Consider the following 27,481-nt stretch of genomic DNA (forward strand, 5'->3'; position numbering starts at 1 on the left):
CAGGGCAGTGTTTTCCACAGCAGCCTTGGCTAGATGCATGCCGGTTGTGGACTTTTGTAAAGTGGCACCGTGGACTTCCATCCACTCATTTGCAAGGCACTATAGTCTGGTTTTGGGGATGAGGAAAGGTGGCTACTTCGACACTCAGTAATGCAGGATTTCCTTGTTTCAGTTTTCCTTCGAAGTCTCCTTGGGAATCTAGTCAAAGATGAGAAATCTGCAGATATGAGTATTCATCAGATGAGAAAGTTACTTAGATTTTTGTAATTATCTTTATGGTGAATACTCTCTCTACCTACAGATTCCTCACAGTCCCTACACCACTTCCCTTCCTGAAGGAGATTCACACACCGTATAAAGATGCCAGTTTAGTGTGTTGCACTGCGCCTATTAATTTAGAGGTTTCTATTGTTATCCTAGTCTCTGAACTCTCAGTATAAAAAACTAATCAGGATACTGGGGTGAATGATATGTGGTTCTAGTAATGTCAGTGTAACATTACTTGCGGCGTTGACATGCAGCTTGTGCCTTCTAACGGTATATCAGAGCAGTGCAAGAAGTTTCTGAAACAAGTCTGTCGCCTGTGATATTCAAAGGTGAGGAATCTGCAGGCGAATAGAATATCCTCCGCTAAAAGTTAAAATAATAAATTTAAGACATTTTAAACCAATTTTAATTGGTTTTTATGAGAACTTTACATTAATGTGATGATACAATTGTTTGGATCTTCCAAATATGCTCACATTTGTTGGTCCCACTATGGTCCCTGTATGTATACTGCAATATATGAGTTACAGGCATAATTGGTTCAGTGTAATAACAGTGAAATATAATTAGCTGAAAGTCATGACAGTTCGCAAGTATAACAATTCAGAATAGCATAAAGCAATTGTTTCCTTCCCATATATCGGAGTACCATGCACCCACAACCCCATACTGAGGTCGTATCGTGTATACAGAAGTTTGACAGTACCCTTCAGTACATAACCCGGGTCGGCCTCCCTTACCGCATAATGTGAGTGCAAAATATTGATGGGGTGGGGGGGGGCACTAAGTTATCAGAATGTGATACTTAGCGGCTACTAGAGCGCTACCCCTCCCTGTCCAGCAAGAACTGCCTGAAACTCGCGTAATTCGTGCAACAGGCTGTCCCTATCCACAGCTATGGGGGGTTCTGCGCGGTTCTCAGGTTTCGTGTCTGAAACACCACTGATTCAGCCCTGTCCATTTTAATTGACGCAGTGCACCAGTGCCCTAGTCCAGATAACGAATTGGCTTTCCAGTGCATAGCAATGGACCTACGGACTATGAGCAGTTCCAAGTCTGTAAAATGATTCGCTGTTTCACAGCTTTATTTCGCATAAACCATCCCAAGACTCCGCACTACATGGTGAGGTCTTCACACCCCGTAATGCCAGACAAAATCCTACCATAAATATCCTCCAGTAAGCTTGTTACTGAACAAAGGTGACTTTTTCTTCACTATCAAAAGGAAACCGCTTTCAGGACCTTTAAGAAGGCCGCTCCCTGAAAAAGAAAAGCATGCATTTGGAAACTTTCAACTGAAAGATTTCTTCCCTCCCTACTTCCTCCTATAAATCCACTTCTCTTCCCCTGGTGGCAAACTAAATGACAGCTTTTACAGTCACTTGTACTTTAGCCTAACTAAGAGAAAGCTAACCGATAGTATTTTAGATTTTTTTCCTTCCTCGCATGGATGGAGCCAGTTAAAGGTGCCGTTGGCTAACCATCAGTAACGAGTTGTATTTGTCTTTTCTTGCTTCAAGAGTTAAAGGAAGTGCAGAGGGCAGCGCAAGAACAAGCACGGCAGACTGAAGCATTCGCTGAACTGGACGATGATGAGGACGGAATGTAAGTTGATTCCCTGCCACATACACCTTCCCTGTTTTCTGTCCATGTGGTGTTTGATACGATATATTTGGTAATCTAGGAGGTGGTTACATTATGCCTTTCAGGCAGGCCCATGCTTCTATGACACACAGAGAAATGCATGTTCAGGGTTTATGCCTTAATCACCTGTGTTTGTCCAAGGCCGCCGTGGGTGTTTGGGTTCTTGTGCATGCATGAAATACATCTGTAAAGCGGACATATTTTGTTTATTTTAAAAGTTATTGCCCTGTGACGGTGTTGTAATTTGGTAATGCAGTGATCATATCGAAGTCTGGAATGTATTTGTGACCATTGAGTTAAGTAAAGCAACATTGCTAAAGTTATTTTTGTTTTTGTTTTTTTAAGGTCCGTATTTAAGGTGTTAGGGTATGGTTAGTGATAAGGGGTAAACAATGGGGTCATAGTTGGACACTTAAGGTGTCCTCTGCTTCACCCACTGGAGTGGAGATTCCAACAGGGTGTTTAGAGGAGGTTGCCCTGATTCCAGAGCTGTCTGAATTTTCATTCAAGTCCAAGCAATTCAGGAGATTTTGACATTTGAACCTCTGGTCACAATCCCAGTGTATACTACTTTCCAGCTGCGCCTTGCCAACAGTGGTGTCAGTGATGGATACCTACTGAACCTTCTGTGTCCCTGCCACTGGAAAACCATGACTGCAAAAGGTCAGCTCTGACATACAGACTCTGAACTGACCATCAACTTGAAGGCAGGAGGGCTACAAAGACAGAGTTCACTACCCCTTACAACTTCCGGTGCTTAAACCTTAAACTCCTAATTTGTTTTGTGACAGAAATATATCTCCTACTTGGCGTCACCAGTAGTTAGTTATAGTTGGGCCTTGTGTCCATAGGAGAGCTTTTTTTTTTATTTTGGCAATAGCTTTGGCTCCGCTTCACGCGCCAAAGTAAAGACCAGATTGGCTGACCGCAGCTTTACAGAAATGTTGTGGCCGCCATTTTCTTTTATCCGGAAACTGTTCCCATGGCTCAGATTTGAGCTGTAATGTTTATAAAAGGTCAGGGTAGAGATTCCCTGACTACATGGGTGGGATCTAAGTAGGCTGTAAGCATAAATTAAGTTAAAATACATGTATATATATATTTTTTATGTTATCCGAGGTCTGCTGGGCTCAGCGAGCCCTGGCGTGAATTTGCATGCGGGTTCAAGGATATCAGTAAGCGTAGTTTTTTTAATTTTATTAAACCATATAGAATCACACACCTATTTAAACAGGTGGCCAAAAACTCTTACAGGGACTCTCACACCCAGTGAACCACCCTCACATCCATTGCCCCAGCCAGACAAATACCCTAACACCCACTGTGACGGGCAGTGATACCCTCTGACACCCAGTGTCACATGCACTCTTACACACATACCTATCCATACACTATCACACCCCATACTGACACTGTCACACCCCCTAGAGACAATGTTACACCCATTCACAAACCTATACAAAGACTCTTATAGTCACACTTACACGGATATACGTACTCTCACACCAACTCTTATACCCACAGAGGCACTGTTGCACCCATTCAGGTACTCTCCAGACACTTTTACACTCATTCACAAACAAACTCATACACAGACTCACACCCACACTAGGACTCTCAAACCCAGGTTGTAGAGACGCTATAGTTAGGAAATCGCAAAAAAAACATTAACAATTCACTGACAAAACCAAAGGTTACTTGGATGTTATGGTTAGGAATTATAATTTTAAAAAAAAACTTTGAAATTCTTTGAAAAAAGCAAAGGTGACAGGGACATTCTAGTTAGGCTCACATTCCTGGTTCAGCAAACCATAAGTGCTGAATTTCTCTGGTTTTGTTGGCTATTGAAATGTGAGCCTAACTATAACATCCCTGTTACCTTTTTTTTTTTCAGTGAAAAAAATAAAATAAAAAAAATAGAGATGTGTGTATGTGTGTATATATATATATATCTCTCTCTACTGGCGGTCGCCAGTAGATAGTTATAGTTAGGACCGTGTTTCCATAGGAAATCCGCAACATTCTATTCGGAATAACTTTGGCGCCGGTTGACGAATCCTCGCGAAATTTTCAAAATAGGTGGGGCGCTCCGCTCCTACCCTGAAAGTCTCGGGGGGGGGGGAGGGGGGGGGGGGATTCGTTAAGCGGGGGCTGAGAAAAAAGAGGGGTCCCAAAACGCGTTTTCGCCATGCAATTTTCCATAGGGACCTTTAGTCCAAGGTACAGCCCGAACGGCTGAACAGAATTACTTGAAATTTGGCAAAGAGGTAGTCCTCAGCTCAGGGATGTGCCTTTTGCATATATGGAGTCAATCTGTTCAGTAGTTCCTGAGAAAATCAAAAGTAAAATCATATATATATCTGGGCGGAGCCTAACCACACATCTCATCGTGAGATCTGATTGGCTGTCAGTACTTCATCCAAGAAGTGTTGGCAGCCATCTTGGGACCAATATACATGATAGCACCTCATTAAAAAGCATTGCAGTTAATAGAAGGTTTTAAGACTTTAGTTACATTATAAATCATTTGTTGATGGTACCATACTCATTTAAGAAATTGTGGTGTGTTCTAAGGTGATTTTACCATGTGAAAAAGCCTTCTGCTGTGATATCATGAACCATGTTTTAGAGAAAACTATTTTCTCATGCTTTTCCCACAGAGGTTTGGAAGGTGATCTATAAGCTAAACTGAGAGCATATTTTCTGTAAATTCACATTATCTTTCTCAGTCATGTGAGAATGAAGTCTGACATTCTCAGTAAAACATGTACATCCAACAAGGGCAGAAACTGTCAGTTGATTCCTTTGTGTTCTACTGCAGCTTCCCAGAGTGTTCTAAAGAACAACTAGAGCGCTAACAGTCCTACTTATGACAAACGTATGGCACACCTGAAGCCATCTTGATTGGAACAAAGTGGTAACACTTAAAACATTTAATTTACAAAGGAACAAAATGAGGGGGTTCATTTTGCCATATAAATTATGATTAGTGCTGCAGAAAGAAAAACACATTTTGACTTCTGAAATCCTCTTTTATTTCATAAAACAATTCTGACATGCAGACTGAAACATGCACTTTCAATACCAGCAGCAGACTTCCCTGGTGAGCAGTAGCTTTACTACAGTGATCTAATGAGCAACTAAAGTGCTAACGTTCAGAATTAATGGCAGATGTGTGACACATCTGAATGCCTTCTTGATGGAACCAAAGTAAAAAACTGAAAGTATTTCCTACTGAGGAGACTGCAGTAAATGAGGACATTAGGAAACTTCATAACAAATAAATTTCCCAAGATGGCCACCAGAGACAAAAGAGCCCAAATGTAGCCCAAATATCACCCAGATGTAGCCCAAATGTAGCCCAATGACAAAACATCCCAGAGTGTTCTTAAGATCAACTAGAGCGCTTACTGTCTTACTTATGACAAAAGTATGGCATACCTGAAGCCATCTTGATTGGAATAAACTGGTAACTCTTAAAACATTTAATTTAAGAAGGAACACAATGAGGGGGTTCATTTTGCCATAGAAATTATGATTAGTGCTGAAGAAAGAAAAATTAGGGCATATTTTGAGTGACTTCTCAAATCCTCTTCTATTTCATTAAAATATTCTGATATGCAGACTGAAACATGCACTTCTAATACTAGCAGCAGACTTCCGTGGTGAGCAGTAGCTTTACTACAGTGATCTAATGAGCAACTAGAGTGCTAACATTCAGAATTTATGGCAAATGTGTGACATATCTGAATACCTTCTTGATGGAATCAAAGTAAAAAACTGAAAGCATTTCCTACTGAGGAGACTGCAGTAAATGAGGAAATTAGGAAACTTCATAACAAATAAATCTCCTAAAATGGCCACCAGAGACAAAAGAGCCCAAATGTAGCCCAATGACAGAAGTGTGCAAAACACTTATTTTTTGTGTATTTGCAGTTTTATATAGTGCAGACTTGTCAGGTATTGGAGTGCTTTACATGAGCATTGGTTACATCACACAAGATCAAATTCATTTTGGTTGTAGACATGGGGAGATTAAGTGATTTGACCAGAATCACAGAATGTCGAGCTGAAGCAGAAACTCCAACCTGGTTCCCCAGTTGCAAAGTCTGCAGCTCTGGAAGTAACACCACACCCTCTCCCCTTGGATGCAACATTTAATCAAGTGGTCAACTGGATAAAAAACTAAGATTACAAATAATTTAAAAGTTCTTTGTCGCTATTTGAAAACTCAGAAAATATGTCCTCATTTTAGTTTTTTAGAGCACTAACCATAATTTTGATGCAAATAAGACCATCTCATACATGTAATTTCTAAAGGAAATGCTCTAGGCATTACAGTTTTGATTACATCAAGATGACGTCAGGCGTTCCACACTTTTGTAATAAATATAGAATGTTAGCAATCTAGTTGTTCATTGGGATACTGTTGAGAGGCAGAGGCCAGGGGCACGGAATCTGAAAATTGAAGGCAGGTAGGAGAGTGCAGAGGCAACAATTTGACCACACTAGGCAGGCAGGAAGGGCAGTGGCATCACAACAGACTATGGAGGGCAGTGGAAAGGGGGGCAGGGGCTACAAACCAACAATACAGGACTGGCAAGAGAGGCTGTGGTGATGTAATAGACCATTGTGGGCAGAAGGAAGAGGCAGTGGGCATACAACTATACATGCCAACAGACCCGTTTCAGCCAGGAAACGTCCAATGTTTTTAAGCTCAAATGGGCTTTACTTGATCTGGTTCCTGTCTACAATCTTCTCTTTTTCAATGTAACTCAAAGGGAAAAATCAATACCCCAGTTTTATTTCAAAATCTCCCTCTTACCAAGTTCAAAATGTTCGCAAGTATGGTACACTGGATCATGGTAGGCAGGAGGAATTGGGGTAGGGACATGGACTCGGATAACAGAGGACAGGAGGGACATTGAGAGGTGCACCAAACTGACCCTACAGGGCAGGCATCAGGGTTTGCAGCAGCACAATACACCACACAGGGCATGCGGGACGGGAGTGCAGCACAACAATCCATAGAAAGCAATAGGGAGGGGACAGGACCATGCACATGGACAACAGACAACAGAGGGGAAAGAGGCAATGGTAGCTAGCTGACCATAATGGACTGACAGGAGAGAAAGCTGCAGCATGACAGACCATAAAGGACAGGAGGGACGGATCAGGGGCATTACAATGGAACCGACAAGCCAGGAAGGAGGGAATAGGGGTGTGTATGTAGGTGTTTTCACTGTATTCTGAGTGTCTTTTAACATAGCACTGGCTCTAGGACTGCTTAGGCAGACTCAGTTACCACCAGTATCCGTCTGAAAAAGTTGAGGGTACAGGATGATTTTGCAACAAGGCTTCTTTCTGCTCTTCTGTTTGTTCTTTCTGCACGTTATATTTCTTCCTGCACTTTTCTTCGTCTTTGAGGACTTCTGTTGCTTCTTTCTGCATTTCTTTTTTTTCTTTCTGTGCATTTTTCCTTCTTTCTTCACATGTCCTATCTCTGTAGGCATAGTTAGAAATTAGCATTTAAAAACCAAAAACCTTTGAAATTCACTGAAAAAACCATAGGTTTCAGGCACGTTGTAGCTAGGAATTGGCATTTAAAAAAACCTTAGAAATTCACTGAAAAAAACATATGTTTCAGGGGCGATATAGTTAGCTGGACTTTTCACTCGTACAAAACCATAGAAATTCCCCCGTTATAGTTAGTTCAGCTAACTATAACTCGCGCGCCCGCAATGCACTGCTGATGACGTCACATATTACATCACTCATGACCTGGTCAGTGACATCACTCATGACATCACTGATGACATCATCCTTGTGATAGAGTGGCAGACCTCTCCCCCGAATATAACCTTTCATACACACATTCAAAAATAGAAATTAAAATTTGCAAAACAATGGACATACCAATACCAGTTACAACAACCTATTCAGTAATTGTAAGATCCACATACACATCCACTCATTCACCAACAGTCCTATACAGTCACTCATACATGCACTCACTCATCATATGTATTCATACACCTATACATTCTGTTACACAACGCCACTCATCCACAAAGTTACTCACACACGTAGTCACTCATGCTAATAAAGAATCAAACATCAGTTTACCAGCATATTCAGTTATACACACACCACCACACTTACTTCTACAGAAACTTACACATACTTAGTCTTTTAAACAATCACTTATAGAAACACATACTTATTCATACAGGAACTCTTTCAATCTCTCACTCTCACATATACTCACTTATATACACCAATAGTCACATATACTAGTTTAAAACATATGTAGTTACTCATAGAGACACTATTGAGACAGTCATTCACTCACTAACACACCCATGCACACACTCATCCACCCATACAGTCCTGCACACATGCTGTCTTCAACACATACAAACAGTGAGTCACTCATTCATGCACCTATGCACTACGTAATACCCCCCACCGAACCATACAGACATCAGACCCTCATACTGATACTCAAAAAATCAACTAATAACCTATATAGACACTCATGTAGCTACTCACCAACCCATGCAGCCACTTATACACAAAGTGAGAGACTGATACAGATATTTACATATTTAAACATTACTCACTAAGATACACTTAATCAGTCAGTAATACAATCAATTTTTCAAAAACAAATCATCCATTTAGACATTTATATACCCATTTATTCTTCCATCGACCTTGAGATATACATATATAAAACATATATAATTTTCAGAAAAACACACATTCACTGGATGATGTCATCAGTGATGTCATTTGAGATGTCACCAGTGATGTCATGAGTGATGTCACTGACCATGTCATGAGTGATGTAATATGTGACGTCATCAGCAGTGCATTGCGGGCGCGCGAGTTATAGTTTCAGTGAATTTCTAAGGTTTTTTAAATGCTAATTCCTAGCTATAACGTGCCTGAAACCTATGGTTTTTTCAGTGTATGTATGTGTATGTATATATATATATATATATATATATATATCATCCAAAGATTCACTTCGCAGTAAACCAATTAGCACGCACTCAGTCTGTTAAAATTATCCCAAGTTCTTTATTTTCCTTTAGTAGGTCTCCAGTCTCAAAATCAACCAACGCGTTTCGCCATCCACCGATGGCTTGATCACGGTTAACATTGTACCTTACATTTACCCAATAAGAACATTTGTTGTTAGTCATGTGGGTGTTGATGTCACACCTTCCTCAAACATGGAATTCTGGTATATGTAGTTTTTCACCATACATTATTGACAATTCATTTGCAACTACAACCATTAGTCATGCGAGTTTTTTTAGAATTGACGTTTGTGTGGTAACCCATCATATTTTAGTCTGAGCCACCATTGCGGTTAAGTTTTTTATATGTGAATTATCCAAAGCGTGTTTTATTTATCCGTGTTTTGTTGGTATATGTGTAGGTCACTTGTTCCATTTTATTATGCATTAGTGCCATTGGTATTAGTCACTTGGAGTTAATTCACATAAGGTTTTAGGTCCCTTGCCGCTATTCTATTTGTAACAGAGAACCGGTTCTCAATTGGGTTTCACAGGGAACCCATTGTTTTATGAGTGAAGTTTCACTGATTACATGCAAGGTCACCAAATCATATTAGTGTGATACCCTCTAGTGGGTTAATCCTCCCAATTTGATTTGAAGATAATTTGGTTTATGTCCCCTCTAGTGGGGAGAGACTCTCGCCGGTTGAATGCAAACTAGTTCTCACTAACTAGAAAAAATATATTATGTCTGTATGGTGTCGACCAAAGGGTGATTTTAATGTGTATTAATTACATATGTGTGTTTTTTTGTATGTGTTTTTTTGTATGTGTTTTTTTGTATAAGTGTGTGTGTTTTGTGTTTTTTCCTATAGATGTGACTATCAAAAGGTTAAAAAATCATTTGTGCCTTAAAACCAACTTCCCTTCCTGTTCACAGGTATCCCAATATTTTAAGCAACATAGTAACTCGCTGTTTCTACAAATGAACGTACAGTTCCTCACTTTGATTGAGGCGGTCGCCAGTAGATAGTTATAGTTAGGACCCTGTTTCCATTGGAAATCCGCAACATTCTATTTGGAATAACTTTGGCGCCGGTCGACGAATCCTCGCGAAATTTTCAAAACTAATGGGGCGCTACGCTCCGCTCCTACCCTGAAAGTCTCGGGGGGATTCGTCAAGCGGGGGCTGAGAAAAAAGGGGGGGTCCCAAAACGCGTTTTCCCCATGCATTTTTCCATAGGACCTTTAGACACGGCTACAGCCCGAACGGCTGAACAGAGTTACTTGAAATTTGGCAGAGAGGTAGTCTACAGGTCAAGGAAGTGCCTTTTGTAGGTCTGGTGTAAATCTGTTCAGTAGTTCCTGAGAAAATAGCATTTAAATCAATATATATATCTGTGGCAGCTTACCGTGCGCTTACGGTAAGCTTACCGTACGCGTACGGTGCCGTGCGCGAGCGCGATTCTGATTGGCTGTTAGATCTTAGTAAACATTCGAATCTGTCGAAACCAGGAAATTGCGGCCGCCATTTTCTCTCTCGCACTCTGAGGGGGGGAGGAAAAACAAAGTTGGATATCAGGAAAAGGGGCAGGCTAGACAGCTCCTAACCACCTAGCCTTGGTTAGGGTGTCCCAAACGAACCCCCAAGGGCAAAAATTCTTTTTTTTTTATTTTTAAAAAAACGCCGATCGCGATTACCGTACACGTACGCTCAAAAATAATTAAAAAAAAAAATATATCCTCAATTTCGCCCCCCCGTGTGCAAAAGGTGCGCGCAGGGCACCTTTTGTGCATAGCATATTTATTCAATGAACAGTTAACAGATAACCTTTCACAACGAAGCGCATAATATGTCCTCCGTGTGCGGACGGTGCGCGAAGCGCATCGCGCGTACATGGCCCATCCAGCGTAACGTGGGCACGCGGTGCGCATAGCGCACCGCGTGCCCACCGTGCGTGCACGGCACTAACTGCGTAAAGTGGGCGCACGGTGCGGCGTAAAGTAACTTAGCATTTAAAAAAACGTACAAATTCACTGAAAAAACCATAGGTTTCACACACGTTATAGTTAGGAATTAGCATTTAAAAAACCTTGCAAATTCACTGAAAAAACCATAGGTTTCACACACGTTATAGTTAGCGGACATTTCACTCATAAAAAACCAATGAAATTCCCCCGTTATAGTTAGTGCAGGCAACTATAACTCACGCGACCGCAATCCTCTGCTGATGCTAATACTGTATTTAGACACTTATTTGCCCATGTCTTCTTCCATTAAATTTTAGCTATACATATATTGCAAATATTTTTTTTTCATAAAGACACATATGTCATCCGCAGAGGATTGCGGTCGCGTGAGTTATAGTTGCCTGCACTAACTATAACGGGGGAATTTCATTGGTTTTTTATGAGTGAAATGTCCGCTAACTATAACGTGTGTGAAACCTATGGTTTTTTCAGTGAATATATATATATATATATATATATATATATATATATATATATATATATATATATTCACTGAAAAAACCATAGGTCATGAGTGATGTGATATGTGACGTCATCAGCAGTTCATTGCGGGCACGCGAGTTATAGTTAGCTGAACTAACTATAACGGGGGAATTTCAATGGTTTTGTATGAGTGAAAAGCTAACTATAACGCACCTGAAACCTATGTTTTTTTCAGTGAAAATATATATTTTCCAACGCAATCCAGTATACAGTTATAAAGAAAACTCACTGGTGCCGTGGCCTCAGTTTCAAGACGTGCTTTATTCAACGGATATCCCTACGCGTTTCGGAGTTTCAATCACTCCTTGATCACGGGCGGGGATTCAAAGTGCTAGTGATACATTTAAAGGTGCAGCCTCCGTATTACGTCAACGTTTAGTAAACATAGAAAACATTTTGTCTGCTACATTGTTGCAATAAAGTTAGTTCAATTGCATCGTATTCAGTATATAAACAAACAAAGCAGAAACTGTAATTCGCTTATCAATATTGACACCAAACATAAATATATGTTTCAACTTCATGAAAAATATGACATTACAACCCAAGTGGGTGTTTATATGAAATATAAAAAACATAAATTGATATAACTCCAGTGAGTGATAATCATATTAGTGTGGTGTCTTCTATACATTGATTCAGAGTGCTACAACTGCTTGTTTTTATCTTCTTCAATCCTGCAACAAACCAAAAATTACTGTTAACTAGGAAGACTGCTGTGTGTCAAAATTAATAAAACTTTAAAAACCCTTAAAAACATGTTACGACAATTGCAGTATTTGGACAAAAATTCATCGTAAATGTATCGACATTTCCTCATCCTGATGCAAACCTATGGGGCACATGGTGTCATATTTAATAATCATTTTCGATTCCATCTTCCTCAATTCTAATGTTCGATTTTCCCCCCCTTTCCCTAAGGGGAACACAATCCAACACCATGAATTTCAGAAGATTGACATTTTGGTTGTGTTTCTGACAGAAATGGCGGGCTACCGGATATTGTTTGTCATTATTCTCTACAGCCCTAAAATGTTCTAGAATCCTTTTCTTTACTTTGTGAATGGTACTTCCAATATAAAATTGGTTACATGGACATTTAAGTGCATAAATTGCATATTCAGTATCACATGTTAAATGCTTCGTAATTTTGTACGCTGGTTTTTCATTATTTAATTTCACAGTCTTACAGCTTTGACTGAATTTGCATGCTTTGCACTTATTGCAAGTAAAGAAACCTTGTATCACATTTAGTTTCTTGGTTTCTTTTGTTGTACTGGTCATCAGAACATCTCTTAGGAATTTAGCTTTCTTAAACGTGATAGAGGGATGTTTACCTATCTTTTCTTTAAGATCGATATCAGTTTTTAAAATTTCCCAATATTTGTTCAGACTTTTTCTTACATCCCAAGCTTGGTTGTGATGAATCGTAGCTGTTCATTAGTCTCCACCCTTTCTTTTCTTATGAACATGTCTTCTCTTTTTATTTTAGCTACTCTTTCAATAGCTGAATTAATGGTAGCTTTACTGTAGCCACGTTCTATAAATCTTTGATTCATCACCTTTTCTTCCAGTGCATAATTCTCTTCTGTGCTGCAATTTCTTTTAGCGCGTAACAATTCACCAAATGGAATGCTATTTATCAAATTCTTAGGATGGCAACTCATGGCGTGTAGCAAACTATTACCAGCTGTTGTTTTTCTGAATAATTTACTACATATCTTTTTATCATGTATTTCCAATCGTAAATCCAGAAACTCAATAAAGTTTTTGTTAGTTTCACTGGTAAATTGTAAATTCAATGTGTTGTTGTTCAAATCAGCAACAAAATTCTGTGCCTGAGTTTCTGTGCCCTTCCAGATGCAGAAGATATCGTCAATATATCTAACCCAGAGGACGACGTGGTCATGATATTGTCTGGTGTTTCTGACAATCTGCTCCTCCCACCAGCCGAGATATAAACCTGCAAAGCTGGGGGCGAAGCAGCTTCCCCTCGCCGTCCCCTGGGTCTGTCTGTATATCAGTTTGTTGAACAGAAAAAAAATTTTTTTGAGACACATTGAGATCATTTCTATAATCATTTCTGTGTGTAACAAAAAAGACAAAGATCTTCCCTTAAGGAAGTATCTACATGCATCTATACCTTGATTCTGGGGAATGCTGGTATATAAACTGCATACATCCATTCTCATTAATAGGTAACTGTCTTCCCACATAATGTCATTAATGATTTTCAAAAAATCCCCTGTGTCTTTAATGTAAGAGGGTAATCCTTGCACTAGAGGCTGCAAAAAAGTCAACGTACTTTGATGTATTCTCAAGAGAACTACTTCTAGAGGACACAATGGGTCTGCCTGGTGGACATCTTACATTTTTATGAATTTTAGGCAATAAATACAATATTGGAATTTTTGGATCTTTGCATAATAAGAATAAGAATTCATCCCATTCTAATATGCCTTGATCTCGCCAGTCAATTAACCTGTCTGTCACTTGTTTGCAACATCATATGCATTTTTGGTTGTAAGACAGTATTTTTACTATCTGCCAATTGAGTTTCACCTTCCTTTAAATACATCTGGAGAGGCCAGATGACCACATTTCCTCCCTTGTCAGATTTTTTGATTACAATATCTCTCCGGTCTTCTAGATTCTGTAATGCTTCTCTATGTATTTTATCCATATTTTGTGCAACATTTGAATTTTTCTTTTGAATTCTTTTCAAATCATTGATCATCCCTCTCTCAAAACAATTAATGGCATCATTGTTGTACAGGGTTTAAAAATAGACTTTGGTTTAAAATGCGTCCCAGCACTTATCCCAATATCAATACATGTATTGATTAGGTTTAAAAATGGATCATCAATAAAAGATTTAACATTCCCAAGTTCATAAACCGTATGCAAAGTGTCAATATCATGTGTTGTTAATATTGAGGGATCAGCTCTCACATTCTCAATGTTAGGTGTCTTACTGTTTGCAAACCATTTTTTTAACTTCAACTTCCTAACAAAATTAAATAAATCAATACGTGTTTATGTGTAATTGAACTTGGAAGATGGACAAAAGGACAACCCCAAAGACAATACTTCAAGTTCAGTTTTGGACAAAGTGTAATCAGAAAGGTTTACCACTGTGTGTGTGTGTGTGTGTGTGTGTGTGTATATATATATTCCTTTCTTTCAGGAGAGCAAGGTCAATGAGACAGGACCTAGCGGTCAGTAGAAAAGAGGTGAAAAACACCTGGCTGACAGTGAGAAGGGGATTGCAAAAGTGTGGGAAATGCAAAGCTTGTCAAGGAAAAGACGCAATACATTGTCTCTCCCCTCACATCACGTATCAAACACATCAAGGGGCAGTATAATTGCAAGACTGAACATGTTGTGTATATGTTGAAATTCCCTTGTGTTTTGCACTTTAGTCTATCAACTTTGTCTATGATCACATGGTTTTGTTGTTCTGTTAAATATGGAGAATCAATAGCGTCTCGCCATTATTAAACAAGCATTTGCAATGCAATAGGTCTCGCATTTATAAGAGTTTGAGCTATTGGCATTGTAAAATTACAATGCCTTTTATTTATGTTTTGGTTTTAAAACAAATCAAAGGCATTGTCATTTACAATGTCAGTAGCATAAACTCGTATAAAAGCAGTGTGCGGCGTGCAGCAGTGTGCGGCGTGCAGCAGTGTGCGGCGTGCAGCAGTGTGCGGCGTGCAGCAGCGTGCGGCGCGCAGCAGTGTGCGGCGTGCAGCAGTGTGAGGCGTATAGCAGTGTGCGGCGTGCAGCAGTGTGTAATGCAGCAGTGTGCGCAGCAGTGTGTGGCGTGCGGTAGTGTGTGGCGTGCAGCAGTGTGTGGCGTGCAGCAGTGTTTCGCGTAGCAGTGTGGCGTGCAGCAGTGTGCGGCGTGCAGCAGTGTGCGGCGTGCAGCAGTGAGTAATGCAGCAATGTGCAGCAGTGTGTGGCGTGCAGCAGTGTGTGGCGTGCAGCAGTGTGTGGCGTGCAGCAGTGTGTGGCGTGCAGCAGTGTGTGGCGTGCAGCAGTGTTTCGCGTAGCAGTGTGTGGCGTGCAGCGGTGTGCGGCGTGCAGCAGTGTGCGGCGTGCAGCAGTGTGCGGCGTGCAGCAGTGATGCGTGCAGCAGTGTTGTGCAGCATGCAGCAGTGAGTAATGCAGCAGTGTGTGGCGTGCAGCAGTGTGTGGCGTGCAGCAGTGTGTGGCGTGCAGCAGTGTGTGGCGTGCAGCAGTGTGTGGCGTGCAGCAGTGTGTGGCGTGCAGCGGCATGCAGCAGTGTGTGGCGTGCAGCAGTGTGTAATGCAGCAGTTTGTAATGCAGCAGTGTGCGTCTGAAAAGACGCAATACATTGTCTCTCCCCTCACATCACGTATCAAACACATCAAGGGGCAGTATAATTGCAAGACTGAACATGTTGTGTATATGTTGAAATTCCCTTGTGTTTTGCACTTTAGTGTATCAACTTTGTCTATGATCACATGGTTTTGTTGTTCTGTTAAATATGGAGAATCAACAGCGTCTCGCCATTATTAAACAAGCATTTGCAATGCAATAGGTCTCGCATTTATAAGAGTTTGAGCTATTGGCATTGTAAAATTACAATGCCTTTTATTTATGTTTTGGTTTTAAAACAAATAAAAGGCATTGTCATTTACAATGTCACTAGCATAAACTCGCATAAAAGCAGTGTGCGGCGTGCAGCAGTGTGCGGCGTGCAGCAGTGTGCGGCGTGCAGCAGTGTGCGGCGTGCAGCAGTGTGCGGCGTGCAGCAGTGTGCGGCGTGCAGCAGTGTGCGGCGTGCAGCAGTGTGCGGCGTGCAGCAGTGTGTAATGCAGCAGTTTGTGGGGTGCGGTAGTGAGCGTCGTGCAGCAGTGTGCGTCGTGCAGCAGTGTGCGTCGTGTTGTGCAGCATGCAGCAGTGAGTAATGCAGCAATGTGCAGCAGTGTGTGGCGTGCAGCAGTGTGTGGCGTGCAGCAGTGTGTGGCGTGCAGCAGTGTGTGGCGTGCAGCAGTGTGTGGCGTGCAGCAGTGTGTGGCGTGCAGCAGTGTGTGGCGTGCAGCAGTGTGGCGTGCAGCAGTGTGCGGCGTGCAGCGGCATGCAGCAGTGTGGCGTGCAGCAGTGTGTGGCGTGCAGCAGTGTGTGGCGTGCAGCAGTGTGTGGCGTGCAGCAGTGTGTGGCGTGCAGCAGTGTGTAATGCAGCAGTGTGTAATGCAGCAGTTTGTGGGGTGCGGTAGTGAGCGTCGTGCAGCAGTGTGCGGCGTGCAGCAGCGTGCGTCGTGTTGTGCAGCATGCAGCAGTGAGTAATGCAGCAATGTGCAGCAGTGTGTGGCGTGCAGCAGTGTGCGGCGTGCAGCAGTGTGTGGCGTGCAGCGGCATGCAGCAGTGTGTGGCGTGCAGCAGTGTGTGGCGTGCAGCAGTGTGTGGCGTGCAGCAGTGTGTGGCGTGCAGCAGTGTGTGGCGTGCAGCAGTGTGTAATGCAGCAGTGTGTAATGCAGCAGTGTGTAATGCAGCAGTGTGTAATGCAGCAGTTTGTGGGGTGCGGTAGTGAGCGTCGTGCAGCAGTGTGCGGCGTGCAGCAGTGTGTGTCGTGTTGTGCAGCATGCAGCAGTGAGTAATGCATCAATGTGCAGCAGTGTGTGGTGTGCAGCAGTGTGTGGTGTGCAGCAGTGTGTGGTGTGCAGCAGTGTGTGGTGTGCAGCAGTGTGTGGTGTGCAGCAGTGTGTGGTGTGCAGCAGTGTGTGGTGTGCAGCAGTGTGTGGTGTGCAGCAGTGTGTGGTGTGCAGCAGTGTGTGGCGTGCAGCAGTGTGTGGCGTGCAGCAGTGTGTGGCGTGCAGCAGTGTGTGGCGTGCAGCAGTGTGTGGCGTGCAGCAGTGTGTAATGCAGCAGTGTGTAATGCAGCAGTGTGTAATGCAGCAGTGTGTAATGCAGCAGTGTGTAGTGCAGCAGTGTGTAGTGCAGCAGTGTGTAGTGCAGCAGTGTGTAGTGCAGCAGTGTGTAGTGCAGCAGTGTGTAGTGCAGCAGTGTGTAGTGCAGCAGTGTGTAGTGCAGCAGTGTGGCGTCGTGCAGCAGTGCGGCGTCGTGCAGCAGTGCGGCGGCGTGCAGCAGTGCGGCGGCGTGCAGCAGTGTGTGGCGTGCAGCAGTGTTTTGCGTAGCAGTGTGTGGCGTGCAGCAGTGTGCGGCATGTAGCAGTCTCTCCCCTCACATCACGTATCAAACACATCAAGGGGCAGTATAATTGCAAGACTGAACATTTTGTGAATATGTTGAAATTCCCTTGTGTTTTGCACTTTAGTCTATGAACTTTGTCTATGATCACATGGTTTTGTTCTGTTAAATATGGAGAATCAACAGCGTCTCGCCATCATTAAACAAGCATTTGCAATGCAATAGGTCTCGCATTTATAAGAGTTTGAGCTATTGGCATTGTAAAATTACAATGCCTTTTATTTATGTTTTGGTTTTAAAACAAATAAAAGGCATTGTCATTTACAATGTCAGTAGCATAAACTCGCATAAAAGCAGTGTGTGGCGTGCAGCAGTGTGTGGCGTGCAGCAGTGTGTGGCGTGCAGCAGTGTGTGGCGTGCAGCAGTGTGTGGCGTGCAGCAGTGTGTGGCGTGCAGCAGTGTGTGGCGTGCAGCAGTGTGTGGCGTGCAGCAGTGTGTGGCGTGCAGCAGTGTGTGGCGTGCGGCAGTGTGTGGCGTGCGGCAGTGTGTAATGCAGCAGTGTGTGGCGTGCGGCAGTGTGTAATGCAGCAGTGTGCGGCGTGCGGCAGTGTGCGGCGTGCGGCAGTGTGCGGCGTGCGGCAGTGTGCGGCGTGCGGCAGTGTGTGGGGTGCGGCAGTGTGTGGGGTGCGGCAGTGTGTGGGGTGCGGCAGTGTGTGGGGTGCGGCAGTGTGTGGGGTGCGGCAGTGTGTGGGGTGCGGCGTGCAGCAGTGTGCAGCGGTGTGCGGCATGCAGCAGTGTGCGGTGTGCGGCGTGCAGCAGTGTGCGGCGTGCAGCAGTGTGCGGCGTGCAGCAGTGTGCGGCGTGCAGCAGTGTGCGGTGTGCGGCGTGCAGCAGTGTGCGGTGTGCAGCAGTGTGCGGCATGCAGCAGTGTGTGCCGTGCGGCGTGCAGCAGTGTGTGGCGTGCGGCGTGCAGCAGTGTGTGGCGTGCGGCGTGCAGCAGTGTGTGGCGTGTGGCGTGCGGCGTGCAGCAGTGTGTGGCGTGTGGCGTGCGGCGTGCAGCAGTGTGTGGCGTGCGGCGTGCGGCGTGCAGCAGTGTGTGGCGTGCGGCGTGCGGCAGTGTGTGGCGTGCGGCGTGCAGCGGCGTGCGGCAGTGTGTGGCGTGCGGCGTGCAGCGGCGTGCGGCAGTGTGTGGCGTGCGGCGTGCAGCGGCGTGCGGCAGTGTGTGGCGTGCGGCGTGCAGCGGCGTGCGGCAGTGTGAGGCGTGCGGCAGTGTGTGGTGTGGTTTGTAAACCACAAGAAAAGCGGACATCAAAGGAAGGGTGGGAGGGAACGAGCATATGGGGTGTGAGTTATAACGAAAGTTCTGGCGAAAGCAGTTTGCTGCTTTCAAGTCCGATGCCAGATGCCAGCTTCGCGCTTGAATGCCTCGCATGCACTGGCCATAAACCGCATTCCTAAGGTCTTGTGCCCCTTACTAAATCTCTCTGAATGCGTGAGGCGGCGCACACGCAGGAAGTAGCTGGTGGCAAATGGAATGCGCGTGGTTGTGCGCGTAACCGCCACCCGATCCGCCTGGGAAGCCTTTGGGAGCATTTTCGGAAGCCCCTACTTAAGTCTCGCCAGGCTATCGCTTACGCGATAGCCTGGCGAGACCTAAAAAGGCTAGCAATAACTGAAACGCGTTTGATGTTTGCTCAAATGAAGGCGAAAATAAATTCATAATCCACCTGTGTGTTGTCATCGTCGTCTTTGGAGGCTTTCATGGAGGAAGGCAATATATATAATTTAATATGTTCGAGGCGTATGAGCTGCAGAATTCACACTGTCTGCATAGATCGCCATCTGGTGTTGGTCTCGGATACTTGCATCTTGTTGTTGTCTTGGAAAAAGTATTTTGTAGTCACGAGATAGGTGACTCCTCCCTTGGACGATAGTGCGCATGGGAATCGACTCCATCCTCAGATTCTTTTTTTCCACCATCGGGTTTGGATGTAACTTCAGCGGTTCGGTACAGTGTTTTCCAAACCTTTTTGATGCACAAATCATCAAAGAAACTCAACGGTATTGTTTTGTACGTGTGCCCTTCCAACGCGCTCCTCAAATGCCCGATTCCAGTCGTCGACGCAGGCCGCTGGGCCTATTGGCGCCTTTCGGGCCTACAGCTAATGGAAAGGACTCCATTTAAAAAAGAATGCCCCCAATGTGGAGCTAAATTCCCACACAGCGACCAACACAAGGTCTGTAACCTCCTGTCTCTCGCCCGAGCATGAGGAGAGTAATTGCCAGGCCTGCTCCTCCTTTCAATCCAAAAAGACTATATGTGATCGCCGGGCCCGACGACACGTTATGGCTCAACAAGCAGCTCCGGTGCTGGAGGACATCTTCAGCGAAGGCCCCGATTTCCCGTAGGAGGATTCAGAGGATCTGGAAATCGTTTCCGAGGCAGATGACTCCGACGACTACATCACTCTAGGTCAACGAGTGAGTACAACTGCACCTACCCCAACCTCACCTGAAAAAAAGAAGGCTCCGGTCAAGACTTCGCCTGCTGGCCCCAGTCGTGACTGAAAGAAAGCTTCAGAAGCCCCGCCCCCGGACCCGGCTCCAAAGACCAAGGAGAAGCCTTCCGGCGGCTCGGCACCGACCAAACCGCATATCAGTGCCCCGCAGATACAATCTGCACCGAAGACGGGAGCTCATCCTACTCCCGCAGTCCCCAGAAAACAATTGGGGAATAAAGACCAAATCAATCAAGTGTGCCCTTGATGCAGCAGACACTACATCCAAGTCCATTAACACTAGTGTGTTACTGAGAAGACATGCCTGGTTGCGCATCTCTGGCTTCAAACAGGATGTACAAAAAACTATCCTCAATCACCTGTTCAATCATGGACAATTGTTTGGCCCAGCTGTGGACACAGCCTTAGGAAAACTGAAAAAGGACAAGGAGACTGCTAAATCCATGGGACAATTACAGTCTCCATCCACACGAGGTTCCTTTCGCCACTCCTTGTATAGAGGCGCATCCAAAAATATCAGTGTAGACACTGTTTCTTCCTCATACAAAAAACACACACAAACATCCCCTAGCAGAATATTTCAGAGGTGGATACAGAGGAAATAACAACTAAGGAAGAGGCCGAAGTAACAACAAAACTCGCTCCTCTCCCTCTAATAAACAGTGACTTCCCTCCACTCCGGTCGGAGGGAGACTCTCGCAGTTCCTACCTGTCTGGAAATCCATCACCACAGACAAGTGGATAAGGCAAATTATCCAGTATGGTTACTGCCTGGAACCTACAGCACCTCCAGCAATATACCACCCAAGCAGCGTTGAATGTCCACGGAACATCTGACACTCCTCAAACAGGAAGTTCTTTCACTGTTTCAAAAGCATGCAATAGAACCAGTACCCATACAACATCAATGAACAGGAGTTTACTCTATATTTCCTAATCCCCAAAAAGGATGGTACCCAAAGGCCAATATTAGACCTCAGGCCCCTCGATCTCTACACACAGATCATTTTCACATGATCACTCTTCAAGTCTTTCCACTGCTTCAACAAGGCGACTTCCTTGCCACACTAGATCTCAAGGACGCCTACTTTCATATTCCCATACACCCTGCTCACAGAAAATACCTAAGGTTCACAGTGGACCGCCAACACTATCAGTTCAAAGTCCTTCCATTTGGGGTGACCACAGCACCCAGGGTGTTCACAAAGCGCCTTGCAGTAGTAGCAGCACACTTGCGAAGACAACAAAGCCATGCATTTCCATACCTCGACGACTGGCTCATAAAAGCCAAGTCATACAACCAGTGTGTCCACCACACTCATCAAACCATTCAGCTGCTACACAACTTGGGGTTCACAGTAAACTACACCAAGTCACATCTTTCCAACCCTCCTACATGCATCAGTAGCTAGGAGCCACAATAGACACTTCCAAAGCTCTAGCATACCCCAATCCAGCGAGGATAACCAGTATGCAAACCCTCATCTCCAAGTTTCAGCCCCAACACTCTCTCCCAGCACGAGTGTTTATGCAACTCATAGGAATGATGGCCTCTTGCATTATCATTGTACCTCACGCAAGACTTCAGATGCGCCCTTTACAGGAATGCTTAGCACGTCAGTGGAACCAGGCTCAAGGTCAACTTACAGATCTGGTGTTGTGGACAGCCGCACACATCGCTCTCTGCAGTGGTGGAACACACAAAATCTTTCTAGAGGGCGGCCGTTCCTAGAGCCGGTTAGACTCATCACTCACCGGCTGGGGAGCCCATCTCCTAAACCACACGATTCAGGGCAGGTGGACCACTCAACAAAAACTGTTCCACATCAATTACCTAGAATTACTGGCAATTTTTCTAGCATTAAAGTCGTTCCAAACACATCTCCTCAACAAAGCTGTCCCAGTTCGCACAGACAATATGACAGCAATGTATTACATACAGAAACAAAGAGGAACACACTCTTTGCAGCTGTCTCATCTAGCGCAAAGTATATGGAGATGGGCCATTCCACAAAACATGTATCTTCTGTCAGAACATCTTCTGGGGTGAACAATCAGATGGCGGATCTGTTAAGTCATCAGACGCAACGGACACCCGAATGGGAACTTCATCCGCAAGTTCTTCAACTCTTCTTCCAGATGTGGGGCCAACCAGACATAGATCTGTTCGCCGCACATGCAAACGCAAAATGCCCAACCTTTGCCGCCAGGTTCCCACACCCGTTGTCCAAGGGCAATGCGTTATGGATGAACTGGTCAAACAGATTTGCGTACGCTTTTCCGCCACTCCCGCTCATTCCTCTAGTAATATGCAAGCTCAAACAGTCTCTCAAGAGGATCCTAGGTGCTTCATCATGGGCACGGCAACCATGGTTCACAACACTACTGGAACTCTCAGTAGTTACACACCAAAAATTACGTCTCTCCCCAAAGCTGCTAACGCAGAACCATGGAGAGATAAGGCACCCAGATCCAGCACAACTGAATATAGCGATCTGGCTCCTGAAATCCTAGAGTTCGGTTACCTCAACCTCCCACCGGACTGCATGAACATTATTAAAGAAGCTAGACACCCCACTACGAGCTTGCTATGCAGCTAAATGGAAGAGATTCATCATTTACTGCAATAGTAACAAAATTTACCCATTGGATGCTTAATTTCAAAACATTATCTGCTATTTGCTACACCTACAAAGATGCAATCTGGCATACTCATCCTTAAGATTACATCTGGCTGCCCTTGCTGCCTACCTACAAAACATATAACATTTGTCATTGTTTAGAGGGCCCGCTATAAAAGCCTTTATGAAAGGCCTTAAAAGGATAATTCCACCCAGACTGCCACCCTCTCCAGTGTGGAACCTAAACATTGTTCTTACTAAAATCATGGGTCCCCCATTTGAGCCTTTACAAAAATGCAAATTACAATTCCTTACATGGAAAGTGGCTTTCCTTGTCGCAATCACCTCTCTCAGGAGAGTAAGTGAGATCCAGGCTTTAACCATACAAGAACCATTCTTACAAATACATCGTAACAAGGTGGTTCTTAGGACAAACCCAAAATTCCTTCCCAAAGTAATCTCTGCTTTCCACCTTAATCAATCAGTAGAGTTGCCAGTATTTTTCCAAAATCCTGATTCTGTAGCAGAAAGGACTCTTCACATGCTCGATGTCAAAAGAGCTTTACTTTACTACATAGACAGGACTAAACACTTTCAGAAGACAAAGCAACTGTTTGTAGCTTTCTCTCCACCTCATAAAGGCAATCCAATTCCCAAAGCCGGAATTGACAGGTGGATAGTAAAATGTATTCAAATATGCTATCAGAAACCAAAACGTACGTTAACAATTCCCCCTAGAGCGCATTCAACACGCAAACTTGGGGCTTCCATGGCATTCTTAGGGAACATTCCCTTAGAAGATATTTGTAGGGCAGCAACATGGTCTACAACACACACCTTCACCAAACACTATTGTGTAGATGTGCAGGCAAAGCAACAAGCTTCTGTAGGCCAAGCTGTTCTTAGGACACTTTTTCAAACCACTGCAACCGATACAGGCGACCACTGCTGGGGGAGATACTGCTGTACAGTCTATGCACAGAGTGTGAATTCTGCAGCTCATATGCCTCGAACGGAAAATGCTACTTACCAGTATGCCTCTGTTCTTGGCATGTAGAGCTGCAGAGATTCACACGCCCACCCACCTCCCCGGAACCTGCATCTGTTCCAGTGTTATCTTACTTAGATACATTCTCATGGACATCTTTGTGTTTATTACAAACTCCATAATTTCCCTTCATGGTGAAAAACAATCTGAGGATGGAGTTGATGCCCATGCACACTATCGTCCAAGGGAGGAGTCGCCTATCTCGTGACTACAAAAGACTTCTTCCAAGACAACAACAAGGTGCAAGCATCCGAGCCTATATATATATATATATATATATATATATATATATATATATATATATATATATATATATATATATATATACATATATATACACACACACACACACTCTAGTAGTGGTCGACACTAGGTCATTATAGTTAGGTCTGCTTTTCCATAGATGGAGTGTTTTTTCGTTCTCTAATAACTTTGGCCCCATTGGACGAACTGTCGCACAACTTTCCAAAAAAGGATCATCCACCTCATCACCTCCCTGGAAAGTTTTGGGATGATCAGTCAATCGGGTCGGAGAAAAAAGGGGGTTCTCAAAAAGTGAAATCCCCATGCATTTTCCATAGATGTCTTTACGACTGGTTATAGAAAAAACTGCTGAATGGAATTACACTATATTTGGCAGGAAGCTAGATCTTGGTCCGCAGATTGAGCTTTTTGTGATTTGGTGTTAGTCCGTTCAATAGTTTTCAAGAAATTAAGGGTGAAAAATAATTGTACATTTAGGCAGTTGGGCTCAGTAGAGTTTCCAAGACTCACTGATGTTGTCAATGATGTAATTTGAGATGTCATCAGTGATGTCCTAAATGATGTCATACAACATGTCATGGCGGGGGCGGAAGTTGTAGTTAACAACACTGCTAACTAATACTGGTGAATTTCTTTTTTTTAAATTAATTCAGAACGTTAATGTTGACACTGACACGTTCACCTAACTATAATGTTACTTTAACATTTGGATTTTTCAGAGAATATATACACATACGCTTTTAAACCGATGCCTGTGTGTGTATATATGTGTAGGCACATACATACATAAACAAGGGCTTTTGACATTTAATAAAACGAAAAAAGTACCTGTGTGGTAACGTCCCGTGTTATAAAATACCTAAAAATGGCATGCGTGGTAAAGGTACCACATGTTAAAGGCTGAGTTGTAAGGGTAACATCCATAAGGGTTACAGTAAGTAATATCTGGTAAGGAATAAAGGGTCAGTGTAGGAGCAACTGATAAATTTTGGGTTAAGGGTTACATTCCGCTAAGTTATTGTATTACACATAGAAATGTATGTAAGTTGGGACCTTTTTAACTTCCACTTTTTTAGCCCTCTTTAAGTGTAACTTTTATGATAGTCCTGAACTTTCGTTTTAAAGAAAAACAGGTGAACTGCATGCAGTATTGTCATTTTCAGACCTTTTCCTTCACTGGTTTTTTCACTGGTGGCCTCCAGCTATATTCCCCTGTCCTAATCCATATGCAGCACCAGTGTAGTTTCCTGTAATCTTTTCCGGCCCCTCTGCAAATAGGATAAGTAGAAATACAAGAGCTGTACATTAATGGATGTATCCGTAGTGTCTGTTTCTATGTTTGTGTCAGTGGTGACGAGGCTTGCACTAAGTTATGCTGTACTAATACCCCAAAAATGGGAACTCTGGATATTAAATGCAAATAGCCTTGTCACATGGCATTACATCAAATAAAATACAGAAATCGATTGAGGGTTTGAATGTACAATATACTTGTATAATTAAATCTAGATGGAAGCTCGTATTGAGTGTATCAAATTGTTCACCTACCTGTTAACATTGACTGAGGAGCATTCAGTCGACGGGTAAATATGGAGATTCACAGAGATACCTGTAATGGCGTATTTGCCTTGGGTATTATCTGTCAGATGTTCATTAAGTTGGACTCAAAGAGAGCTTTCAGAGTTTGCATGTTGGTAATTTTCTCCTAACTTGATGGAGTTGATGTGGCAAGTGTGGTATACTGCACAGAAAGAGGTGTCCTGAAGTCATTGGAAGTCAATAACCTACAACAGGCACTGTTGACAGGTAAACTGGTGTCCTTGCAGTTCTGCAATTATTCTGTCTTGAACAGTACAACAAAATGGAAGGTTTAGAAGCAGTAAAATGAACAAATCAAACCCACATTCTGTGAAAGGAATTCTAAAACCTAGAAAAATTCTGCTTGAGAGGGGATGCTGATGTGTATTTCTTTTTTTTTTTTTATTTAATTGCAGGATATCTGTGAGTGAACTTCAAAGCCACTCAGAACTAGACGGCGATAGTGATGGGACTGTCTCGGATGAAGAAGCTCAGGTAGTTATTGTGTTGGATATGGGAGGTTAAGGTGTGGGTTTGGGCCCTTTTCTTATGAGTTTGGGCAAGACACGTGGTTACTGTAAAGCCTCAGGCCTGGGATTGTGTTTCACTTCACTGGAGCATGTTAAGGCAAGTAGTTCCCCAGCACACTTATTGGATCTTTCAGATCCAGAACAGCAGCCCCCACAACAATTTCACCACTTCCGGATATGTTAGGGGCTTAGCCTATAGAACTTCGTCAGGCCCCTCTGTGCAACAACCTCAAAACCCTATTAGTGCACTTAGTGTCACACCCATTCCATTGGAGACCGAATCAGCCGCTTCCCGCAGTGGAGGCTATATATTATATCTGACAAATGGTCCTGCAGATTGTCTAATTGGGCTTAGTACAGCCATTTCTTTTCAACCTGCTGCAATGGCCACCCACTTTTGAATGCCTGATGGAGGACCATCTGTCTGTCTCCTGCTAAGATATGCAGGCTCTTTTGGCCAAAGGAGCCTTAGAGAGTGTGGAAAGTGGGGACTAGGTATTATTCCTGCTACTTTCTTGTAATGAAAAAGGACTGAGGCTGTTAGAAAACCCCAGGCAACCGGGGTTAGCAGTCACCCGGTGTTTCCCAACACACACTGCGGTAGCTTGGCTCGAGCGGTAAGGAAGGCACCGTGTTAAGCGTACGTCACACCCTCACAATAACCATGCGTTCATCCGTTCCAAAAACGACTCTACACCGTAAAAATTTATGAAAGAATCTCTTTGTGTTTATCTTAATTTTTCTCTTAGTTGCAGGGTTATGACACAAATACAATACAAAAGGATTTTCTTCAGAAATAGCAGGTCAATTAAATAATAACACTTTGCAGGTGCAATAAATAGGATTAGGTCATAAATACACAAGGAATAAATAGAGGTGCGATAAATACATAGGGCAAATAAATACTGTCAGACAATAAATACAAGGCAGGAATAAATACAGTCAGACAATAAATAACACCCCTTCCATAAATAATATAAGCAATCAAACAATTACAAATCAGATCACATTTATGAGGTAGATTGATTTTACTATGCCCAAGTACAGCTTGTGGTCACTGGGGTGGCCTGGGGATGTCCCACCTAGAGTGGTCAAGGCTGGGGCCTAAGCTGAGGTAGAATGAGGGTAACCTAAGGTTCTGATTCTTCCAACTACACAGTCCCTCACACAGGTCCTTGCACCAGTCTCAGTTCACCCCCTAGCACTCTCAGGTTGGTCCTAACACCCCTCTAGCCCCAAGACTGGTCTTTTAGGGCTCCACAGGGCCTCAGATGCCCTTTCTACCACTTAC

At 43.6% G+C, this 27,481-nt stretch overlaps 1 protein-coding gene across 1 annotated transcript in view; it reads left to right on the plus strand.

Moving 5' to 3' along the window:
* The window catches only part of PRKCSH (PRKCSH beta subunit of glucosidase II), a 377,155-nt gene that overhangs the window by 57,625 nt on the left and 292,049 nt on the right, over positions 1-27,481 (plus strand). Inside the window, exons 7-8 of the mRNA XM_085600555.1 lie at positions 1,788-1,872; positions 26,077-26,155. Coding sequence (XP_085456681.1) covers positions 1,788-1,872; positions 26,077-26,155 — 164 coding nt within the window. The remainder of the gene's footprint in view (positions 1-1,787; positions 1,873-26,076; positions 26,156-27,481) is intronic.

Source organism: Triturus cristatus, chromosome 4_2, assembly GCF_964204655.1.
Source record: "Triturus cristatus chromosome 4_2, aTriCri1.1, whole genome shotgun sequence".
In the NCBI taxonomy this organism is placed as follows: Eukaryota; Metazoa; Chordata; class Amphibia; order Caudata; family Salamandridae; genus Triturus; species Triturus cristatus.